This window comes from Melanostigma gelatinosum, assembly GCF_949748355.1.
Source record: "Melanostigma gelatinosum genome assembly, chromosome: 9".
In the NCBI taxonomy this organism is placed as follows: Eukaryota; Metazoa; Chordata; class Actinopteri; order Perciformes; family Zoarcidae; genus Melanostigma; species Melanostigma gelatinosum.
Genome location: NC_136642.1, coordinates 22,301,999 through 22,319,914, shown reverse-complemented (window position 1 = coordinate 22,319,914; position 17,916 = coordinate 22,301,999). Strand labels below are relative to the sequence as shown.

At 45.4% G+C, this 17,916-nt stretch overlaps 1 protein-coding gene across 4 annotated transcripts in view; it reads right to left on the bottom strand.

The window, feature by feature from the left end:
- The window catches only part of oxr1a (oxidation resistance 1a), a 138,771-nt gene that overhangs the window by 27,967 nt on the left and 92,888 nt on the right, over window positions 1-17,916 (bottom strand). For 2 of the 4 annotated variants that reach the window (XM_079275544.1, XM_079275546.1), the window contains 2 exons: window positions 12,463-12,545; window positions 913-1,020 (listed from right to left, as the gene is read on the bottom strand). In XM_079275544.1, the coding sequence (XP_079131670.1) occupies window positions 913-1,020; window positions 12,463-12,545 (191 nt within the window). The remainder of the gene's footprint in view (window positions 1-912; window positions 1,021-12,462; window positions 12,546-17,916) is intronic. The other 2 variants (XM_079275545.1, XM_079275547.1) reach the window with 1 other exon arrangement.

Sequence of the window (17,916 nt, the reverse complement as noted above, 5' to 3'; positions counted from 1 at the left end):
AAGATAAAGGCACAAGAGTGGTATTGATCTTCTGATATAACTCTAAGCAAGAGAGCAAGTGAAGAGGATTTCCCAAAATGTTGAAATGATCACTTAAGATTTCAACCTAATCAATCTATTTCAACCGGTATTTTCTGGTGCCAGCATTAGGCCTTTGAATTTGAAACTGAATTTTCATTTAGTTTTTTGCCTGTAATAAGTTAAGAGTTTAAATCAATCTAGGTTCAGCTTTTGAAATCAGCCGTTTACATTGTGGCTTCTGTTGAGAGGAGAGCTGATGGTTCAGAAAGTGTTCTCCACACACACCACTGTTTGGACGCAATTCGTCCCCATTTGTCTGGATTTAATTTGACCCCAAGAAATACAGAGTCAAAATATAATTTTGTCACTTTCCCTCAACAAATCTTGAATTTGGCTTTGTTGCTGAAGCAATAAAAGATCTAGGATGAGAAGCCTGGGAGGTTGGCAGTGTCTTTCACGGTTTAAAGATGGGATGTTTTGCGTCAGGTTGTCGGAACTAAAGCATCTCTGGGACAATTCAAGCACCACATATATTATTATACCTTTTTAGAAACAAAATTGGTCCTTTCGAACAAATTGCATCCTAATGGGACAAATTACACTGTAATTAGCAGGCAATTAAATGGGGATGCAGATAGTAGGGATCTGAAAAGTGAGTCAGCAAGTTCCTCTGAGAGAGTTGAAGGATAAACACATGCAGCATGTGATGTTCCAAAAATAAACTCTACATCTAATTTCTCCACCTAGATTCCCATGTGCACTGTAGAAAATGTCTCGTGATGGTGAGATCAGGACCGGAGCGTTAGAAGGTGTGCATGTGAGGTTGCTGGAGGACTGTGATGAAGTGATGCAGCTGAATATATCAGTGAAGGCGTGCACGGCGGTTCACACCTGGCCAGGCACCACTGCTCTGGAGAACAGCTTGTTCAGCTGAACCAGTTCGTTGGGTGTGGTGTCAAACTTGAGCGCAATGCTGTTCAACGTGTCCCGCGATTCCACCTGGACCACAAAACAAAAGAAAGGACACAACAATCACACTCCTGAGTCTGTCCAGGGCATTCTCATGACGCTGTAGAGGGGATGTGACACAGATCATGAGAGAGCGAGAGCGAGAGACACAGAGAGAAACGCTGAAAAAAACAAAGCTGTGCAATTATTACTTAAATGTTTGATTTTATGTTAGATTTGCGGATGTTCTACAAATCTAAGCTGTAAGCTGTTGACCAGGAACAGATTCCCACAGGAGGCAAGGATGCTGGCAGAAATATGAACCGCCATGAATGTCAGCAGCAGTTGTGTGTTATCTTGTGAACCACTCAAGTAGCTACAGCGACCCTTTTTCCCCCAATTTAAAATAAATTAGACTCTTATGTGCATAAGGTCCACGGCAAACTATGAATTGATTTCATTATTGATTCATCCTTTAGTCTATGCACCATATTGCACAATGGTGCAAAAAGCCCTTTGACCGTTCACTAAACCCCGCCCCTGAATGGTGATTGGTCAACCATAGCTTCGGCACAGCCGGTCTGTCAAAGAAACGCTGTTCTAGGGTAAGAGATATATATATATATATATATATATATATATATATATATATATATATCGTGTGTGTGTGTGCAAACAGCCGCACAAACATGGAACGACAGCATCTCCAAATTGTTCACATGACAGATCGTTTCCAGGAGGATATTCTTGCGACAGACAGACAGACAGACAGACAGACAGACAGACACACAGGTAGTAGACTAAGGGGAACCAAGACAGACGAGCTGGAACATTAGTAACACAGGATCGGTGTGTGTGTGTGTGGTAGTCACACATGACCTGATCACGCTCGTGTCGACGCATGACAACAGCGAGGAAAGAAGCAGAAAATGCAGAAACTCAGAAGTCGCCTGCAGCCAGTGAATGTTTTCACTGTAACTAACTCAGTAAAACTCAGAGGCAGACACATGAAGTGTACATGGGCTAATATTTGGTTTGAAACAGAGCTCTAAGAAACCCATTTTTCAAATATTTGAAAAACAAAAAAAGTGAGCTTGAGTTAGCGAGAACAGCAGAGGCTGTGTGGCATCGTTCCCAGGAATCTGTGGCCTCAAGAGGAGCAAATCAAGCTGAAATATTCAAAGTGTGTTGTTGAGCGTGTTCACTTGAACCTCTTCTGATGATGGGATCGAGCAGGGCTTTAGGAGAGAGGGGCCAAGGCTGGGGACGGGAACAATGCAGCTGAGGACTGGGTTGTGGTGGAATGAAGCCAGGCCAGGACCGAGAGCGCTGGGTTTTATTTTTTCTATTAAATAAAGGTGCTGTTCTTATACTTGGCATATAAATCTGTGTTTGAATTTGAATTATATATGTTGCGATTGTCCTCTCAGTCGTAGGGGAAACACTGCTGATCAAGTATGACAAGGCGGTGCATTTCCTGCAAGAAGCAGGAACAACGATTTGTTTCGGGCAAAGAATTGCCTTTGGGCAAGTAGATTTCTGACCTGCTTGCCACACTGGAAAACTGAAAAAAATAAGTAATAATGGTGAACCCTGCATTCAAAAACCCTTGGCTGTGCATTGAATTTGACAACAATTCCCAAGCTTCAGTAGAATGTTTGTCCATGCCCCCGATACCAAATATAGAGGTGTCATTTCAAATGATTAATGATCAGTTATTTCAATTGGTTAAAAAAACAAAAACCGAATGAATGGTTTCAGGCAGACACCCATCCATAATGAGGCTGAGGCGAGTCCACTACAGGCAGCCAGGGGAATAACAACAACATTGACACAACGTCTCAGAGAAAACCCTCTTAGTGATACCGACCACAGTCATGTGATCGAAAGCTGGCTAATGAAGGCTGAAATCCAGCAGGAACGGCCACGAACAGACTGAAAGCACAGTGACAGCAACGCTGCTGTGTCACTGTGTTTGGTTCGAGGGCAGAAGCTGAAAGGTCTTGTGATGCTGAGGAAATAAACTAAGTGGGTGAAGGAGCATCTTGGAGGGCCAACGTAAAAGCGGTTTGGATTTTGAAACTGAAAACTGTCTGCAAAGTTGAACCCAGAAATCTCAGCAGCAGACAAAATAATTGTCGAGTTTTTTCAGGTTTTGATCCTGATGTCCTGATGTCATGGGACTCGACTATGAGACTGAACTAGCTCGGGGTGTACCGAGTGTGAAACTAAGGCTCAGGTTGCGGGCTACACTGGGTTTGGATGCCCTACTCTCTGGGGGAACACGCTAATCAGATGTGAGGTCAGTCGCGCTGCTGGGATACAGTCTCCATGACTCAGCAGTGTGAGCATTGTTGTGTGGACAACAATGAACAGGGCATTGGGCAGTATGGACTGGGTGGGCAGGCTGTGCAGCGCTGGCTGAGATACGAGATCACTGGCAGTATAGTTACACATTGAGCAGATCTACACCATAGATGAAGATGATGAAGATGATGACGATGATGGTATGGGTGGAGGTTGCCTATTCTAGCCCGGTAACTGGTGGTAGAAAGGGCTGGGCAATAAACCAATAAGATAATTCATGTTGTTTGAATGTAATGAGGAAATCATATATAAAGATATCGTGATAAACAATTACGTCATCTAAATTGATAATAACAAGCACATACTAACTCAACTGTCTCAGAAAATCTGAATTGATGAGATAACTCAAACTATTGTCATAATGCCCTTACACATTGGGGGCATTTCTTAGTCACAGGTCTTTTTTGTTTGAACAAGGTTGATATTTCCTGAGCTTTCACACAACGAATGAAGGCATCAAACAACCAAGTTGTGTGGAACGGACATGTTCACAACGTACACTACAGTGCACAGCAACACAGAGGCTCCGTAGTCCGAACCAAGACTGCAAACTTTATTGCTCCTTTCAACCTTGACAAAAGACCAGACTCCTTCTGTTCTTACATTTCAAAATAAAAGCCCAAGATAGATACAATGGGTAACAGTTTAATAGGATCCCGCTAGCTGGTCCTCTGCCTGCGCCAATCTATTCAAACCTTCTTTTGAAAAAGTGTCGCAACTTTCACAAAGTGTTGATGCGGGATGAATAGTTTTGATGCAAAACTTTAGCAGGCGAGTATTCCGTATTTTCGTGTTTATTCGTCAAGTCCCTTGCGTGCCTTTATTCCGATAAATCTGTAATCGTGTGTGTACATGTAACAATAGTCAGTGTAAAGCTGGAAATAATAAAAAATAATGATCTCTAATTTAACTGTTAACTGTTCATTTTGTACTAACGGTCTTAATTAAATGAGAAACTGCTCACTCATTTAAATTTTTCAAGTATTTATTTCACACAGGAGTATTTCATAAAGTCTATTTATTTATATAATTACCGGAAAACATGCTATATTGTGAGTATATAAAATGAACTGGAGACTTTATTCCATGTCACCCAGCCTTAGTTGCAGCTGGATTAAAATGAAGCGAGGACCTTCCTTTACCCCTCAGACACCGCCACTGACTACGTCCATTAAAAACAAAATAACTTACTTTTCTATCAGTGTGACAAGTGAAGAATGACACTGACTCACACACAGACCGCCTGTTAATCCTGAGGTCTATTTTTGTCCCGTTCACAGACGGATCTCCTTGAAGGTTCAAAAGTGCAGATACACAATAACAGCAGTTTGTTGAGATGATTAAATTGTCCTGCTAGATTAAATATTAATTTGATCAGTTTCTAGGAAGAAATCGAATTAGAAAAGCGTCCTTCATATTTCAAAATGTTATTTAATACCTCTATCTTCACTGCTTGTTCATCAGGCCAGATTTAATTCAACAATTCGATCAAAGTTGAGATCGAGTTAAACGGAAGTTGCACAGCAACCGAGGCCGTGAAGTGTTGGACAAAGCTTTAGAAATGAACGGGATTTGTGTTACAGACCATTCTGGGAAATAGAAAGGAACACGTCTAAGATGTAGTGCACAAAGCTGCCACATTACTGTCATTTTGGAAATTTGAAAACCATTCGGATGCATTTCCAGTGAAACACACCACGGATACTAGTACCCAGTATTTAGGAAGGACTGAGAAACGAAAGGTTTACAGACCTGCGGCTACACTTATCGAAAACGGGCATGTGGGTCTGTGCAGTGCATGCTAGTTTTTGTTAGCTACCGATCTTTAGGGAGCAGTCGTCATCTGCTGTTGTTTTGGATCAGATTGAGAAGCAAACCAAACTGGGTTCATCCTCTGCTGCTGAGGCAACTCACTTGATATGGGCATGATGTGGAGGATCTAACGTGATGATTAACTTGGATACTGTTGGTATCAAGCACACAAAGGTTTCTCTGTGTTGCATGTAAATAACCCAAGAGTCCAAACCGAGATACTAGCTTGCATGTCGACACACAACGACCAACTTGGTGCAAGAGTTTAGCACTACAGTCACCGTGTTGAAATACACTCGCACAGAAACGTCTTCGCTTCATGTCTTTGAGATTAAGCTATGCAGCTAACACTTAAAAGAAAAACTGTGTTTATCAAAATGATGTTCGGTTATTCCCCAAACACCCGACTGTCATTCAAACTATCCCGAATGAATCCAAGGTGATAATGTAATAATGGTAATGGAGTTAACTCTGGGCCTATTTAACAGTCTAAATGATTATGTTGTGATGGGCTTTATAAATACACTAGAAAATACCGTGGTGCCTTTCACCACAGCATCTGAAATAAATCCCCCAATAGAGACGTAAGTGGGACGTGGTGACAGGTGCGTGTCCCACGTCAAGCGTCTCCTCATAACTGTCGTTAACAGCTGCTCCTTCACAACCCGTCATCTCATCAGCTCCGTAAAGGGAGAAGTGCTGTTCGCTCAGACAACAGCGGCACGTCGGCTTGATAAATATCCTGTCCTCGAAGTCACAGGGATCACATCCAGAGAGACACCACGGCCTTAAAGAGCAGAATAACAGCTTCACAGTACAGTAGTAAAAACTATTACTGTCTGCCATAAAATTAGCAATCCCATCCCAAAGGTATTTACAATCTGCTGCTCAGCAGTTATATGATGTCCTTGGTACATGGCTGGCATTTTATGATTGGAAAATGTATTAAAATTGACGTCTTGTGTTAATTTTGTTTTTGTTATGTTAGGAACATAAGGAGTTAATCGTCAGCAGAGCTCCTACAGTGTCGGAGCCTTTCATGCAGGCGGCTTCAGCACAGGGCATCGATTCTCCCTTAGTGCTATTTGCTACCGTCTCATCCATGAACTATTTATTTTTAGCTTTATGGCTCCGCTGTTGCTCAGCACAAAGCCGACCCTGTAGGACACTCAGGTCTGCAGGACATTCACAGCTGCTAAAACATACTTTTATTTGGGTTTTCTTCAGCATTCTGCAATACGAGGATACCTCTGTGGCTTTTATTGACGAAAGCACTGCTTCTTGCTCTCAAACTAGATATCTTAAAGCCTGTAGGCTGACCGATGACGGCTGCTGGCTCTCCTATCAAAGAGCTGCTCTGGTAGCTCTCGTATCAGCCAATCAATATGGGTCAAACAATATCTGCTGTTGACGTAAACATTGGCAGAGTCAGGCGGTGGGCTGATCTTGGCACTAAATGTGGCGTAAATGAATAATGGTAGGATTCAAGTTTACCCTTTAAGCTTAATTAATCACTTAATCTACATATGAAATCACTGTTAACAACACAAGTGTCTTCGTGCGTCACAGGACCACTAAAATGAGCCATGTGACTCCACCGACACCAAGAAGAGACGCAGCCGTCGATCCCACCGTAAGGGGAGCTATGTCCAACTCAATTAAGCAGCAGAGGACAGGGGACATGTAAATGTGACCCGCTGGTATTAACACACGGACACCAGAACGAGAGGGAGGGAAAGAGAGACTAATCACAATCAGGATCACAGCCACTAATGACAGGTGCACCCTATCGTCTTGTCCTCCAGATCAATAATACCCATTATTCATCTTGATCTGGGGATGAATGATTAAGCTTCTTCCTGTTCGGGGCGACGTCTGTCCTTAGCAGCAGGCTAGAGGAAGACCGACCGTCACAGCCATCTTGAGAGTGACTGACGTGTAGCTAATGGTCACCTTGTTGAACAGGAGAGGACGCACAGATTCTACAAGGGCAGTCGGCTGGACGGCCAAAGACTAATAGCTCCATTAAAGAGCCCCGCCGGCATCTTGGTGGGAAGTGTGGAACGTGAGAGCAAATCCACGAGTGCTACTGCATAAGGCCAACCACGGAAATAAGATGCACTAAAGGGAACCAGTCACAGGTGTGGGACCTCCTCAGATAGTGGAGTAAAAAGAGACGCCACAATGATCTAAACTGGAGCTAAAACTCAACAGAGCACGGTTTCATCCCCCCCTTAATGCCATATCAAAGCAGCCATCGCTCCTCATTTTATAATGAAGGATGAAGTCCAGGGATGGCATGACAGTTGCCATGGCGACTTTGTCGTTACTACGCTAATGGCATGTGCATTGTGTGCAAATACACCCTTTCTGATGGTTTGCAGGCCTAAATTTAGACCCTGTCTGAGTGGCCATGGGGGGGGGGGGGGGGTGGTGTACTCATCATTCTGTCCCTTTCAAGCGGACCATGGAACAAGTTTGCTGTCTCACTCTCAAGCTGCGATGATCTCTGTGTGTGCCAGACACGGATCCCCTGCTTCACGCTCTGACGGCCTTTCCACTGATTTACCAACGCAAACACGGGAATCCAACAAAAGAGGGAAGCAAAGTGAGACTCACTTTGACTCACTTTGTTTTTTCAATGTAACTTTTGTTATCGGATGCGCCAGATCGGAACTCGGCTGCACACTCTGACTGATCGGATATTTGTCGCGGACCAAACACTGGTTGAAAAACATTTTCCATTAATTCATCACAATAAAAGTTCCGGTTATTGTTTCTGCTTACACGTCCTTCCTGCTTTATTGGTAGACTTGTTTTGCTGAAGATAAGACACTAAATCTCACTGATTCGGTGCTTAACACATTTTCCTATAAATTATTCACAATAAAAGTTCCTCGTTATTTTGTCATTCAACAGCTTTCATCAGGAAATGTTGGGTTTTCCTCATCAGTAACAGGACTCAGCTCCGGTTTGCCTCTTGACAGCCAGGCCACCTCGACATGTTGTCCGGCTGGTCCAGCTCCAATGTCAGCATGATCCAATCAGGGAGCTTACATCGCTCTAATCAATATGTTCAAACGTGGAATTAACAGAAAAGTCATTTTATAGCTTGGCTAACTAACAAAATAAATCTTTATGTAGCTTATAAAATAAAAGAATGTGAAGCCTGCTAACTGCGCCGGTCCTGCCCTTGGTGTTTATGGGGACAACTGGTCATAGCGATGGGACGTTCTGTGTCTTAAACGATTGTCCCGCGGTGCGCTCCGGCTCAAACCCTGACTGGAGAAGTCACATCGCTTGTTAACGTAACGTGTAGAAATAACAAGACGTTTATCACCTATGGCCAGCAATGCATTCGAAACAATGTTCCATCTCTGCAGCTTTTCCCAGAAATCACAAGCTCCAACGTGAAGGTGGAGCGTGAGCAATTGTTCAAATCAGAGTGAGATGCTGACATCTGAGCCTTGCATTAGCCTCTCTTCTACCCATCCAGCTGTCTCCGTCTTCTCCACATGCATTCCCCTCCATCCCCTCCTCCGTCCCTTTTAACGGCGCTGTCCCCGCTCCTCTCAGTCACATCATTCCTCCATCATCCTTTGACTTGTTCTCCTGCTCTCAGACATCGAGCTGTGAAGGAGCTCAAACAGTGGGATCTCCTCTCCCACCCAGCAGTGAATAATGCAATCAGACTGACTGATTGTCAGGAGGGTGCGAAGTTAAGAATGCCGCAGATGTGTGTGTGCGCGTGTGTGTGCGTGTGTGCGTGTCTTGCACGCACACAACCGCCGTTTGACTCATCTAATGTTCGCACGTCCTCTAATGCCCACAGCTCTTCTGAGCCCAGCTGAAATACATTCCACCTGCAGACTGGTGACACTGAGAGACCCTCTTCACATCTGGTGAAACTGTGACACATCTGGATCATACTGTAGACCATAAACAGTAGTTTCTTTTAGCAGCATAGTGATGCTGAGAGCCCAGATGCTAATTTGAAGCATGCTAACATGCTGTTCACCAACATTTGCTAATTATCCATTGGACAACATAAAGCTGAGGCTGATGGGAATCACAATGGTTTTGCAAGTGTTGGACAAATTAGAGATTTTGACCTGATGATGCGACATGAGGCGTTCGAGGAAGTTATTACAATTCATCCTCATGAATGCAGAGTCTTCAGGATTCATCCTCTGGGAACCATGAATGGCTGCTGAGATATTTCACAGGACAAGTGTCAACTTTCACCTGCTGGTGGCGCTACAGGACAAGTAAGAGGATCACGAGGGTTCATCCTCTGGGAACCATGAATGTTTATGTGCAAATTGCAAATGTCCCCCATCTGACAGTGAATACGCATTTCGGGGCAAATGACTGAGAGCCATGACAACTGTTTAACTCCAACCCACGAGGGCACACACAGCTGATGAGGCTGTCTGACCGATCGTGTTGCTGGCCAGAATGACAACACGGTGAGTGAATGCTGACAACCTCCTCCTCTCCGCTGCAGCCTACAATCTGGAATCCAGACAGCCGCTCTCCCTAAAAACTGCTCTCTCGTGTCATTATACAGAATGTAATGAGAGCCCCGCTGTGCCAGTTCTGCTGAGAGCACCGCTATAGAATGAAACAGCGTGTGGGCAGGGAGGGTCAGGCCAAAATATAAACATGACTCAACAATAAAGAACAACTCCAGTTTATCACAACATAGAGGTTATCTTTGTAGTTCTGGGCCATGGTTGCTGCTGGTTAGAAGAAGGACCAGACTGTATCATTTGGGGGCATGTGTGCCTGTATTTGAGGTAAGTATAGAGGCAACAAGAGAACAACTGGGCATGTCGTCTTCACATGGTCATTGTCTCAGAATCCCTGGGTCTTAAACAAACCCCTCGGTTTATCAACCTTGCTGTTTTCTTTACAAATCGCTGCTAATATTTATTAACTTGCTTTTTTAGTAGCTTGTGAACAGCGTTACTCCCAGAACGGTCTGCTGTAAACATCTATTACAGTTGAGACTGAATTCCTGGTTCAACCTGAATTGTGTGCACACTCCGCCCGTGGGACTTGTGACTCGGATAATTATTTGGGTGCGACTGTTTACAACCAGTCTGATCATTTGACTGCTCTCGTTTCTTACTTTCCTTTTAGCGATTCCGCCGTGTCCAAAGATCAATGACACTTACCTTGGAGAGTGCAATGTTTTCATAACCGATAGAAATGATGGCCAAAGCTAGGAAACTGAAATTACGAGTGTGAGGCTCTCCCATTCTCCTTTTTTGAGGTCCGCCTGCGAGCCAGCACCTCACTAGAATAGGTGGGCATCAGTTTCTAAAGCTACGAAACAAACACTAATAAACCGGAATCTATCCTTTTAACCTACCGAGCTATTTGCAAGTCAAGACACCCTGTGGAGCCAAAATCCAAAATAGCCTCCCAACTAGAGCATATACGTCCATGGTGTGATGAAGCTGGTGTGTCTGGAGATAAATATGTGCGGCCCCGCACTCTCTCTCTCCGTTCTTCCTTTCATTTGACTTTCACCGGCCGAGAGGACGGCTCACCTCTGTGCTTCTCTCTGTTCCGCGTCTTCCTGTCTCCTCATCCATCGCTGTTGTTCCCACGGACTTCAAACACTTATTTAATTGGACGCAGGTCAGCCAATGGCTGGACTTGGCTGAATGGACTGGCGTTATCAGTGTCTAGGCAGATGGGTTGCAGCTGCTCAGGTTATTTCTCAATACGAAAAAGAAAAAGAAAAAAGGGGGACATTGAAAGAAGCCTGCGTGTGAGGTAGAGGGGTGAGGAGGGAGATTGAATTGATACGGCGGCGTAGTTGTTCCGGTGGGCGCCGGGCGATAGATTAAAAACGTATCTGCTGGCAAGCGAAATAAGGAAACGTCGCCGGCCACGGGGGAGATGAGTTTAAGATAAAGCCACTTCTCCATCGCTGGGACAGTGGCGCCCATGTGTCTCTCTGTAGCTTGGTCGTATCGCCTTAAATGCTCTCGGGGGCCCCGAGCCTCCTCGCTACGTGCTGCTGCAGCGTGTCAGGCTACAGGGACACAATCATTGGCAGTGCTCGACCCATCCATCACACCAGCAGCAGACTAGTGTGCGTGTATGTGACGTGAACACGGTTTGCATGCCGTGTGATTGAGATATGAATCTTTTCCCCTGCGAAGTAAATTTCTCCCCGTTTTCCTAACCCACCAGCATTTCTGTCCTTCTCGCTGACTTGTTGTTGCACTTATCAGGTCATATGAGGGTCATGACACAGTGCTTTGGCTCTGACAAAGATCCTGTTGTAGCGCTTTAGGTTGTTCAAGCCCCAGCGAGATAAACAAGGGCCATGTCAGTCAGCGAGTCTTGGATGACTGACAGGTCGGGGAGGGGCGGTGGTCTCTCTGTTATTGAGGTGTTGGAGACGGACAACACTACGGTGGCTACTGGAGCCAGAGCTTTGGGAGAAGAGATTCCCTCCCTTCCTTTCCTCTCTCTCCTTGCTCCCTTCCTCTGTTTTCTTCCCTCAACAACGGGAGCTGAGCCACGGTGATCCCGCTCCTCGCTGTTGCCACGGAGAGAGAGGCGAGGAAAAGCAGCCCGACTGCAGCTTGATTTGAGGGTCATTTCAAGAACACAACCAAGCAAAGCAGACTGGCTCCATTTTCAGCTCACACCAGGGAACCAGAGCTCCCTCTCTCTCCCCCCCAGCCCATCCTCCTCCCCTTCTCCTACACAACAGCTAAATCAATAGAAATGACAACGCAGTTGGAAGGTCATTCGCACAGCGAACTCTGTGGTGGAATGCTCGCCGATACAAGGCACAGAGTACGGGCTGGAAAAACAAATACACATCCTGCCAGCACTCCCGCCTGTCTGTCCTGGTCTGATCCAGCTGGAGGAAAACGCACAGAGCTGCTAGAATTCCTCTCTCCTTTCTATACATCGACATGCAAAATGGAGCTGAGCGTTGTGCTGCTGCACAAGGACTCTCTAACAGAGGATACATTGTTTCCATAAGCCTGCCACCAGCTACCCTGCACACACACATACACACCGCCTTTATGTAAACACTGTGAGAATGAGGTACACGTGTTACTGGCAAAAATCCACAAAATGCGTCTCCCCCTCGCTAATGAGCTACCAAGCATGGTCGGACACGGTGCCTTCATAACACACAAACACAACAGCTACAGACAGAATATTACTGGAGCAACAGAAACCAGCAGCAGCAGCAGCACGGGAGCAGGAAAGCGTCAAAAACACAGAACGACATAAACACAGAGAGAGAGCAGAGTTTGCTCACACGTTACTCACAGCATATTGAATGGTCCCTTTGGGTCGCTGGAACGACATGCGCCTCCCATCCTTCTTCTCCGGAGTCTTCTTCTGGCCGGTATCTGAAAGCAAGCGAGGCAAGGTACGCATTACATTCATGTTCCCCTCTCCCCAGCTTGTCACAAGCTGCCGTTTCCCAGCCCCGTGGGTAGACAGCTCATTCGTCAACAGTGAGCGAGCCAGCCAGCCAGCCAGCGATGTGAGCTGTGAGCGCCGGACCACTTTCTCTCTCCCTCTCTCCCCCTCTCTCGCTCTGCTTCTACCCTCGCTCTCCCTCTATCCCACTGTCCTCTCTCTCTCTCTCCCTTCTTCTTCATCCTCACCCACCACACGGCGCAGTGACGGCCGTCGAGAGCGGTTCACCTCGCCTTCCTCCCCGTTGTCTCTCACGGCAGAGGGAGACCGGGCTGACCTCCATCGGGGCACCGCCGCTCAGGATGCCACCCCGAGAGGAGAAGAGGAGGATGGATTCGGTCGGGAGGCGGGGGGTGCTAAAGCTGAAACCAGGGGCTGAACCAGAGGGGGAATTGGAGGAAGAAGGGAGGGTTCAGTGCTGCGTGTTAGTTGGGTAATGCGGGGGATGTTGCATGGGGAAGTGGCTGCTGAGATAGAACGTGGAGGGTTAGAGTTTTAGTTGTAGCTCCAGCTGTTAAGGCATTAAGAACATTAGGAATCATGATTTCCATCGGAAGAACCGGGAAGTGTTTGAAGGTACTAGAAGGTACAGGAAGGGGCAGAGGGCAGAAGAAAAAGTCCTGGGTGGGTGGTTTAGGAGAATCGAGGCAGAAGATAGACAAGAGGTTTTAGTCAGAGAGTCAAATAAATATAGAATGGTAGAGATGGCTTTGGGTGGGACGGGATGAATTAAAAAGGGTGACAGAAGACGATTGAAGAATGCACATGAAGAAGTTTCAGGGGCTGGGCGAGGTTGGGAGAAAGCATGGAGAAGAAGGCGAGAGGGTGGACGGAACACTGAAGCAAGCAGATGAAAGACAGACGCAAAAGATTGGAGGGGAGATGAAAGAAACTGGAAGGGGACTCTTGAATGGAGAAGATCTTGAAAGGGGGCCGACTTTGGTCTTTAGGGCTGAGAACAAGGAGCATGAGCAAATGGGCTCGAGGACACATGTACGAGGCCTCGTGGATTAGAGGTGTAGGGTGTGAGGGCCAAGAAAGGAGCCGATTGGAGGGGGTCACCGAGCTTTAGTGAAGGGATTCCTGTTGGACATGCGTTGACCCGGTAACCCTCAAATGCTTCCCGTGAATGTCTTTTTTTTCCCATCGGTGTGGCGCATGAATAATGAGTCCCTTTTTTAGTGGCGTTCTTGTCGGGCATCTCCGATAGCGCAAAAGATGAGTCATACACCAGCGCTGCTATTTCTGGGGCTCGGGACTGCCTGGCAGAAAAAGAGGGGACATCAGAGCTGCCTCAGGTGTAAAAACGATACTGTTGGTGCCGTTCATGAAATGTATGCTTAGCAAATATATGGATTTACTGTTGATGTTGTCAAACGAGAGTAAAATGATTTGGAGTGTATCATTATTAAGGATTCGTTTTTCTTGGTTTTTAAGGGGCCATTCACATAAAAAGGTGTAGAAAACAGCAGTCGAGCCGCTTACATCCTTTTATCCAAGGTGCTGCGATGACGCTGGTGGTGAAGTTGCGGTAACTTATTAGGTAGCCTCACTGGCTAAACTAAACAAAGCCAAAACAAAGATGACTGAATTTCCAGCACCGCCAATCTGCGTCAGTCTGGCTGACCTTTCAACTGGACGTTGTTGGACGTAAAGAGTGAAGCATGTAAAACAGATCCTATAAAGCTCTGAGTAGGCCTGCATTAAAACGATTAACTTCCCCTCCATGTGTTTACCGTACACAAATATTCACGGGAAGAAAGAAGAAATATCTGCCAGCTGTGATTGGTTGTTTCTCCAATCATCAGTCACATGACTGAAGCATTCCAGAAGGTAAAGTATTTTTATCTCTGGGCGCAGCAGTCGTACACACCATGTAGCTATGATCATGCAGTATATCATAACCATAATAAAATAATTTAAATCCAATTGAGCGATATCAATTTGGTTAGAAAGTATCTTCTGTCTAAATATCTGGCGGTTGACTGCAGAATGTTTTATTTTTAATGCAGGAGGTGAAAATGTCTCAAATATTTCTATGAATCTTTGAAGCATAAAAAACAATCATCTTTGGATTAGTTTCTATGACTTCACATTTGTTCTGACACTATGATCATATTGCTACTTAATAGCAACTATTGAACTATAACAAAAACTATATCAAATTTATTAACAGCTAATTACGCTTAGTGTTCTTTTAGTTCAGGACGACTGCAGCATGGAGTCACTGTGCTCGGACTCCTTTCTCAACAGTTTTTCGGTGCGTTTTGTATCTTTGAATTTGACCAAATAGTAATTTCCGGATGATTTGCCCTTCATTTAATATTGAGGCACTCTCTTGGAATTGCTATATTATTTGATTTTCTCAACACTTCCCAGCTGGGTTGGTGCGTCTCAGAACCTGTAGCACTATGAAAACCTCGGGTAAGGATATTTGTGACGAGAAAGAAAACACAACGGCTGCACAAACTGTGGGCGTGTGCCAAATCAATTATTCAGTATCCAAATGAAAACCTTGGCAGGATGATTACTTTCAGCGGGACAACAGAAACTGGAGCTGTGGATTGTGCGGATGATTACGTTTTAGTTGCTATTTAGAGGCGGGCGCGTCACGACTGTGATTCCATACTTCCGTTATGAAATATAATCCGCTGCGTGTCCGTTTGATTGCGGGTCGCTGCAGTGTGTCGGGCCGCGCAGTAACCCGACTCGGTTTGTAAACAGCGGAGGTGTTGATCCACTTTGTTCGCTGCAAGAAATTGCAAAGACGACAAAGACTTGTGCAGTGTTTTTGCTCGGCTCTAAACTGGTGCAGGCTGAGCACAGTCTGGGTTAACAAGAAGATCAGGCTAGAGACTCCCAAATAATACAGGCCGAGAGGTGAAGGGCGGAGTGAAGAGACGGACAGAGAGAGAAAGAGACTATCGGATATGCATTAGCAGCTGCAGGGCTGTTTGCACATGGCGAGCCAGCGATTGGTCTAAAATTAAATCTTTAATTTCTTTTTTTCTTTCTGTCCTGATACTCGGCCTTTGCACCATAACGGTAACACGTTGCACGTCATGCATTGAGACAGCATGATGTAAAATGCTCAGTATGGCAGAATGGAGATGTGGAGGCTGCACAGGAAAGGCGTGAAGAAATGGGCCCGTGGCCAATGGCAATCTAGATAAAGTAAAGGCAGTTATCTGTGCCGAGCAGCATGGTGGAAAAAGAAAACGGGGGAGCCGAGGTCGCCCGTTATCTAATTTGTTGCTCAACCGAGTAAAACAGCAGTTGCCACGGAGTGCGCCGTTGTACTGTTGTTGTTTCCCATAAAGGACATTTTACTTGGCTCGTTAATGGGCTGAATTACAGCTGCACCGGGTCAGCTGGGAGAAGAAGCTGTGTGACTCGCTCAGAGGCTGAAAGGAGCGGCTGTGCGTCAGGAAAAAACAAAGGCTGCCTCTCACCGATCTGGGATGCAAAGGTCACGAGAAGTAATGCCCGTCTGAGTAACTTGCCCGCCACAACACAAAGGAGAGTAGCAGGTATCCGTGTGGGGTTTGTCCAGGTTGGACGTTCCCTACAAAGTCCTGCTGGAGGGTTGACTTGCACCTCTCTGCGGCTCCGTGGTGGTCTGAGACATGAAAGCTGTGATAAACCTCCCGCTGAGTGACATAAAGCTTCTTGAGGACGGATGAAAATATTGAATTTGGTTATTAAAAAGCCCTTCAAAAGGCATACATCTATTATTTTAACATGCGGCCCTCTTCCGAAGATTCCTCCCTCCGTCCTTAAATTCACATTCAACAAAAACACTAATGAAAGAATGCCTTAATCAACAAGTATAATAAGGCACTTGAAAGGACATCGCTATGAATAGCTTGGGGAAGAACAAAACTACTCTTTCATAGCCGCCATTAATGGATGTCCTCAGTGATTGAATATTAAAGACACAGTGAAACATGTCTCCATTGAAAAGACACACAAGCTGTGTAAACCTCTGGGGGTTTGTACACTGAATAAATCCAACGGCTGCCAAGGAACGCACAGAATCTCAATGATTTTTCGACGAGCACCAAATGCAAATGCTGCTGTATTTGACTCTGAAGACGTGCTGTGTTCTGTACCCGCACAATCTGTTGGGCATGAATCACGGCTGCCAAATATATATAGTTCCCCTCGCTCTGTACACAGCCATGACAAAGTGAGGCGGGCGGGGAATAGGCGAGTCAACAACCACCGGTCCCTCAAGCAGCCAATTTCCCTGCGCTGCCTTGTCTTCCCTGCCTGCTGGCTACACAGAGCCCCCCCCGCCAGATGTTATTTTTCAGAGAGAAAAAAGCCCCTAAACGCACCACAGCCCCGCTGAACAGGTGCCGGAGCAGGACTAGCAAAGAGAGCTGGAGACTTTCCTCACAGGTTTGGGAGGGAGTGAGGAGAGTCAGTGGCATGGCACTTTGTTTTATGAAGCTTTGAATTGTTAGTTTGTTCAGACTTTAGCAGAGAGCTGTTGGTTCAACATTATTGTTGGAATGCTGTTAAGCGTTCCAACTATTGTTATCCTGTTTCTTTATTCAACTTCTCTCTCTCTCTCTCTCACAAATTCTTTCTTCTCTCTCTCTCTCTCTCAAATTCTTTCTTCTCTCTCTCTCTCTCTCTCTCTCAAATTCTTTCTTCTCTCTCTCAAATTCTTTCTTCTCTCTCTCTCTCTCTCTCACAAATTCTTTCTTCTCTCTCTCTCTCACAAATTCTTCCCTCTCTCTCTCTCTCACAAATTCTTTCTTCCCTCTCTCTCACAAATTCTTCTCTCTCTCTCTCTCTCTCTCACAAATTCTTTCTTCTCTCTCTCTCTCACAAATTCTTCCCTCTCTCTCTCTCTCTCTCACAAATTCTTCCCTCTCTCTCTCTCACAAATTCTTTCTTCCCTCTCTCTCACAAATTCTTTCTTCCCTCTCTCTCACAAATTCTTTCTTCCCTCTCTCACAAATTATTTTCTCTCTCTCTCTCTCTCTCTCTCTCTCTCTCTCACAAATTCTTTCTTCTCTCTCTCTCACAAATTCTTCCCTCTCTCTCTCACAAATTCTTTCTTCCCTCTCTCTCACAAATTCTTTCTTCCCTCTCTCACAAATTCTTTCTTCTCTCTCTCTCTCTCTCTCTCTCTCTCACATTCTTTCTTCTCTCTCTCTCTCTCACAAATTCTTTCTTCTCTCTCTCACAAATTCTTTCTTCTCTCTCTCTCTCTCACAAATTCTTTCTTCTCTCTCTCTCTCACAAATTCTTTCTTCTCTCTCTCTCTCACAAATTCTTTCTTCT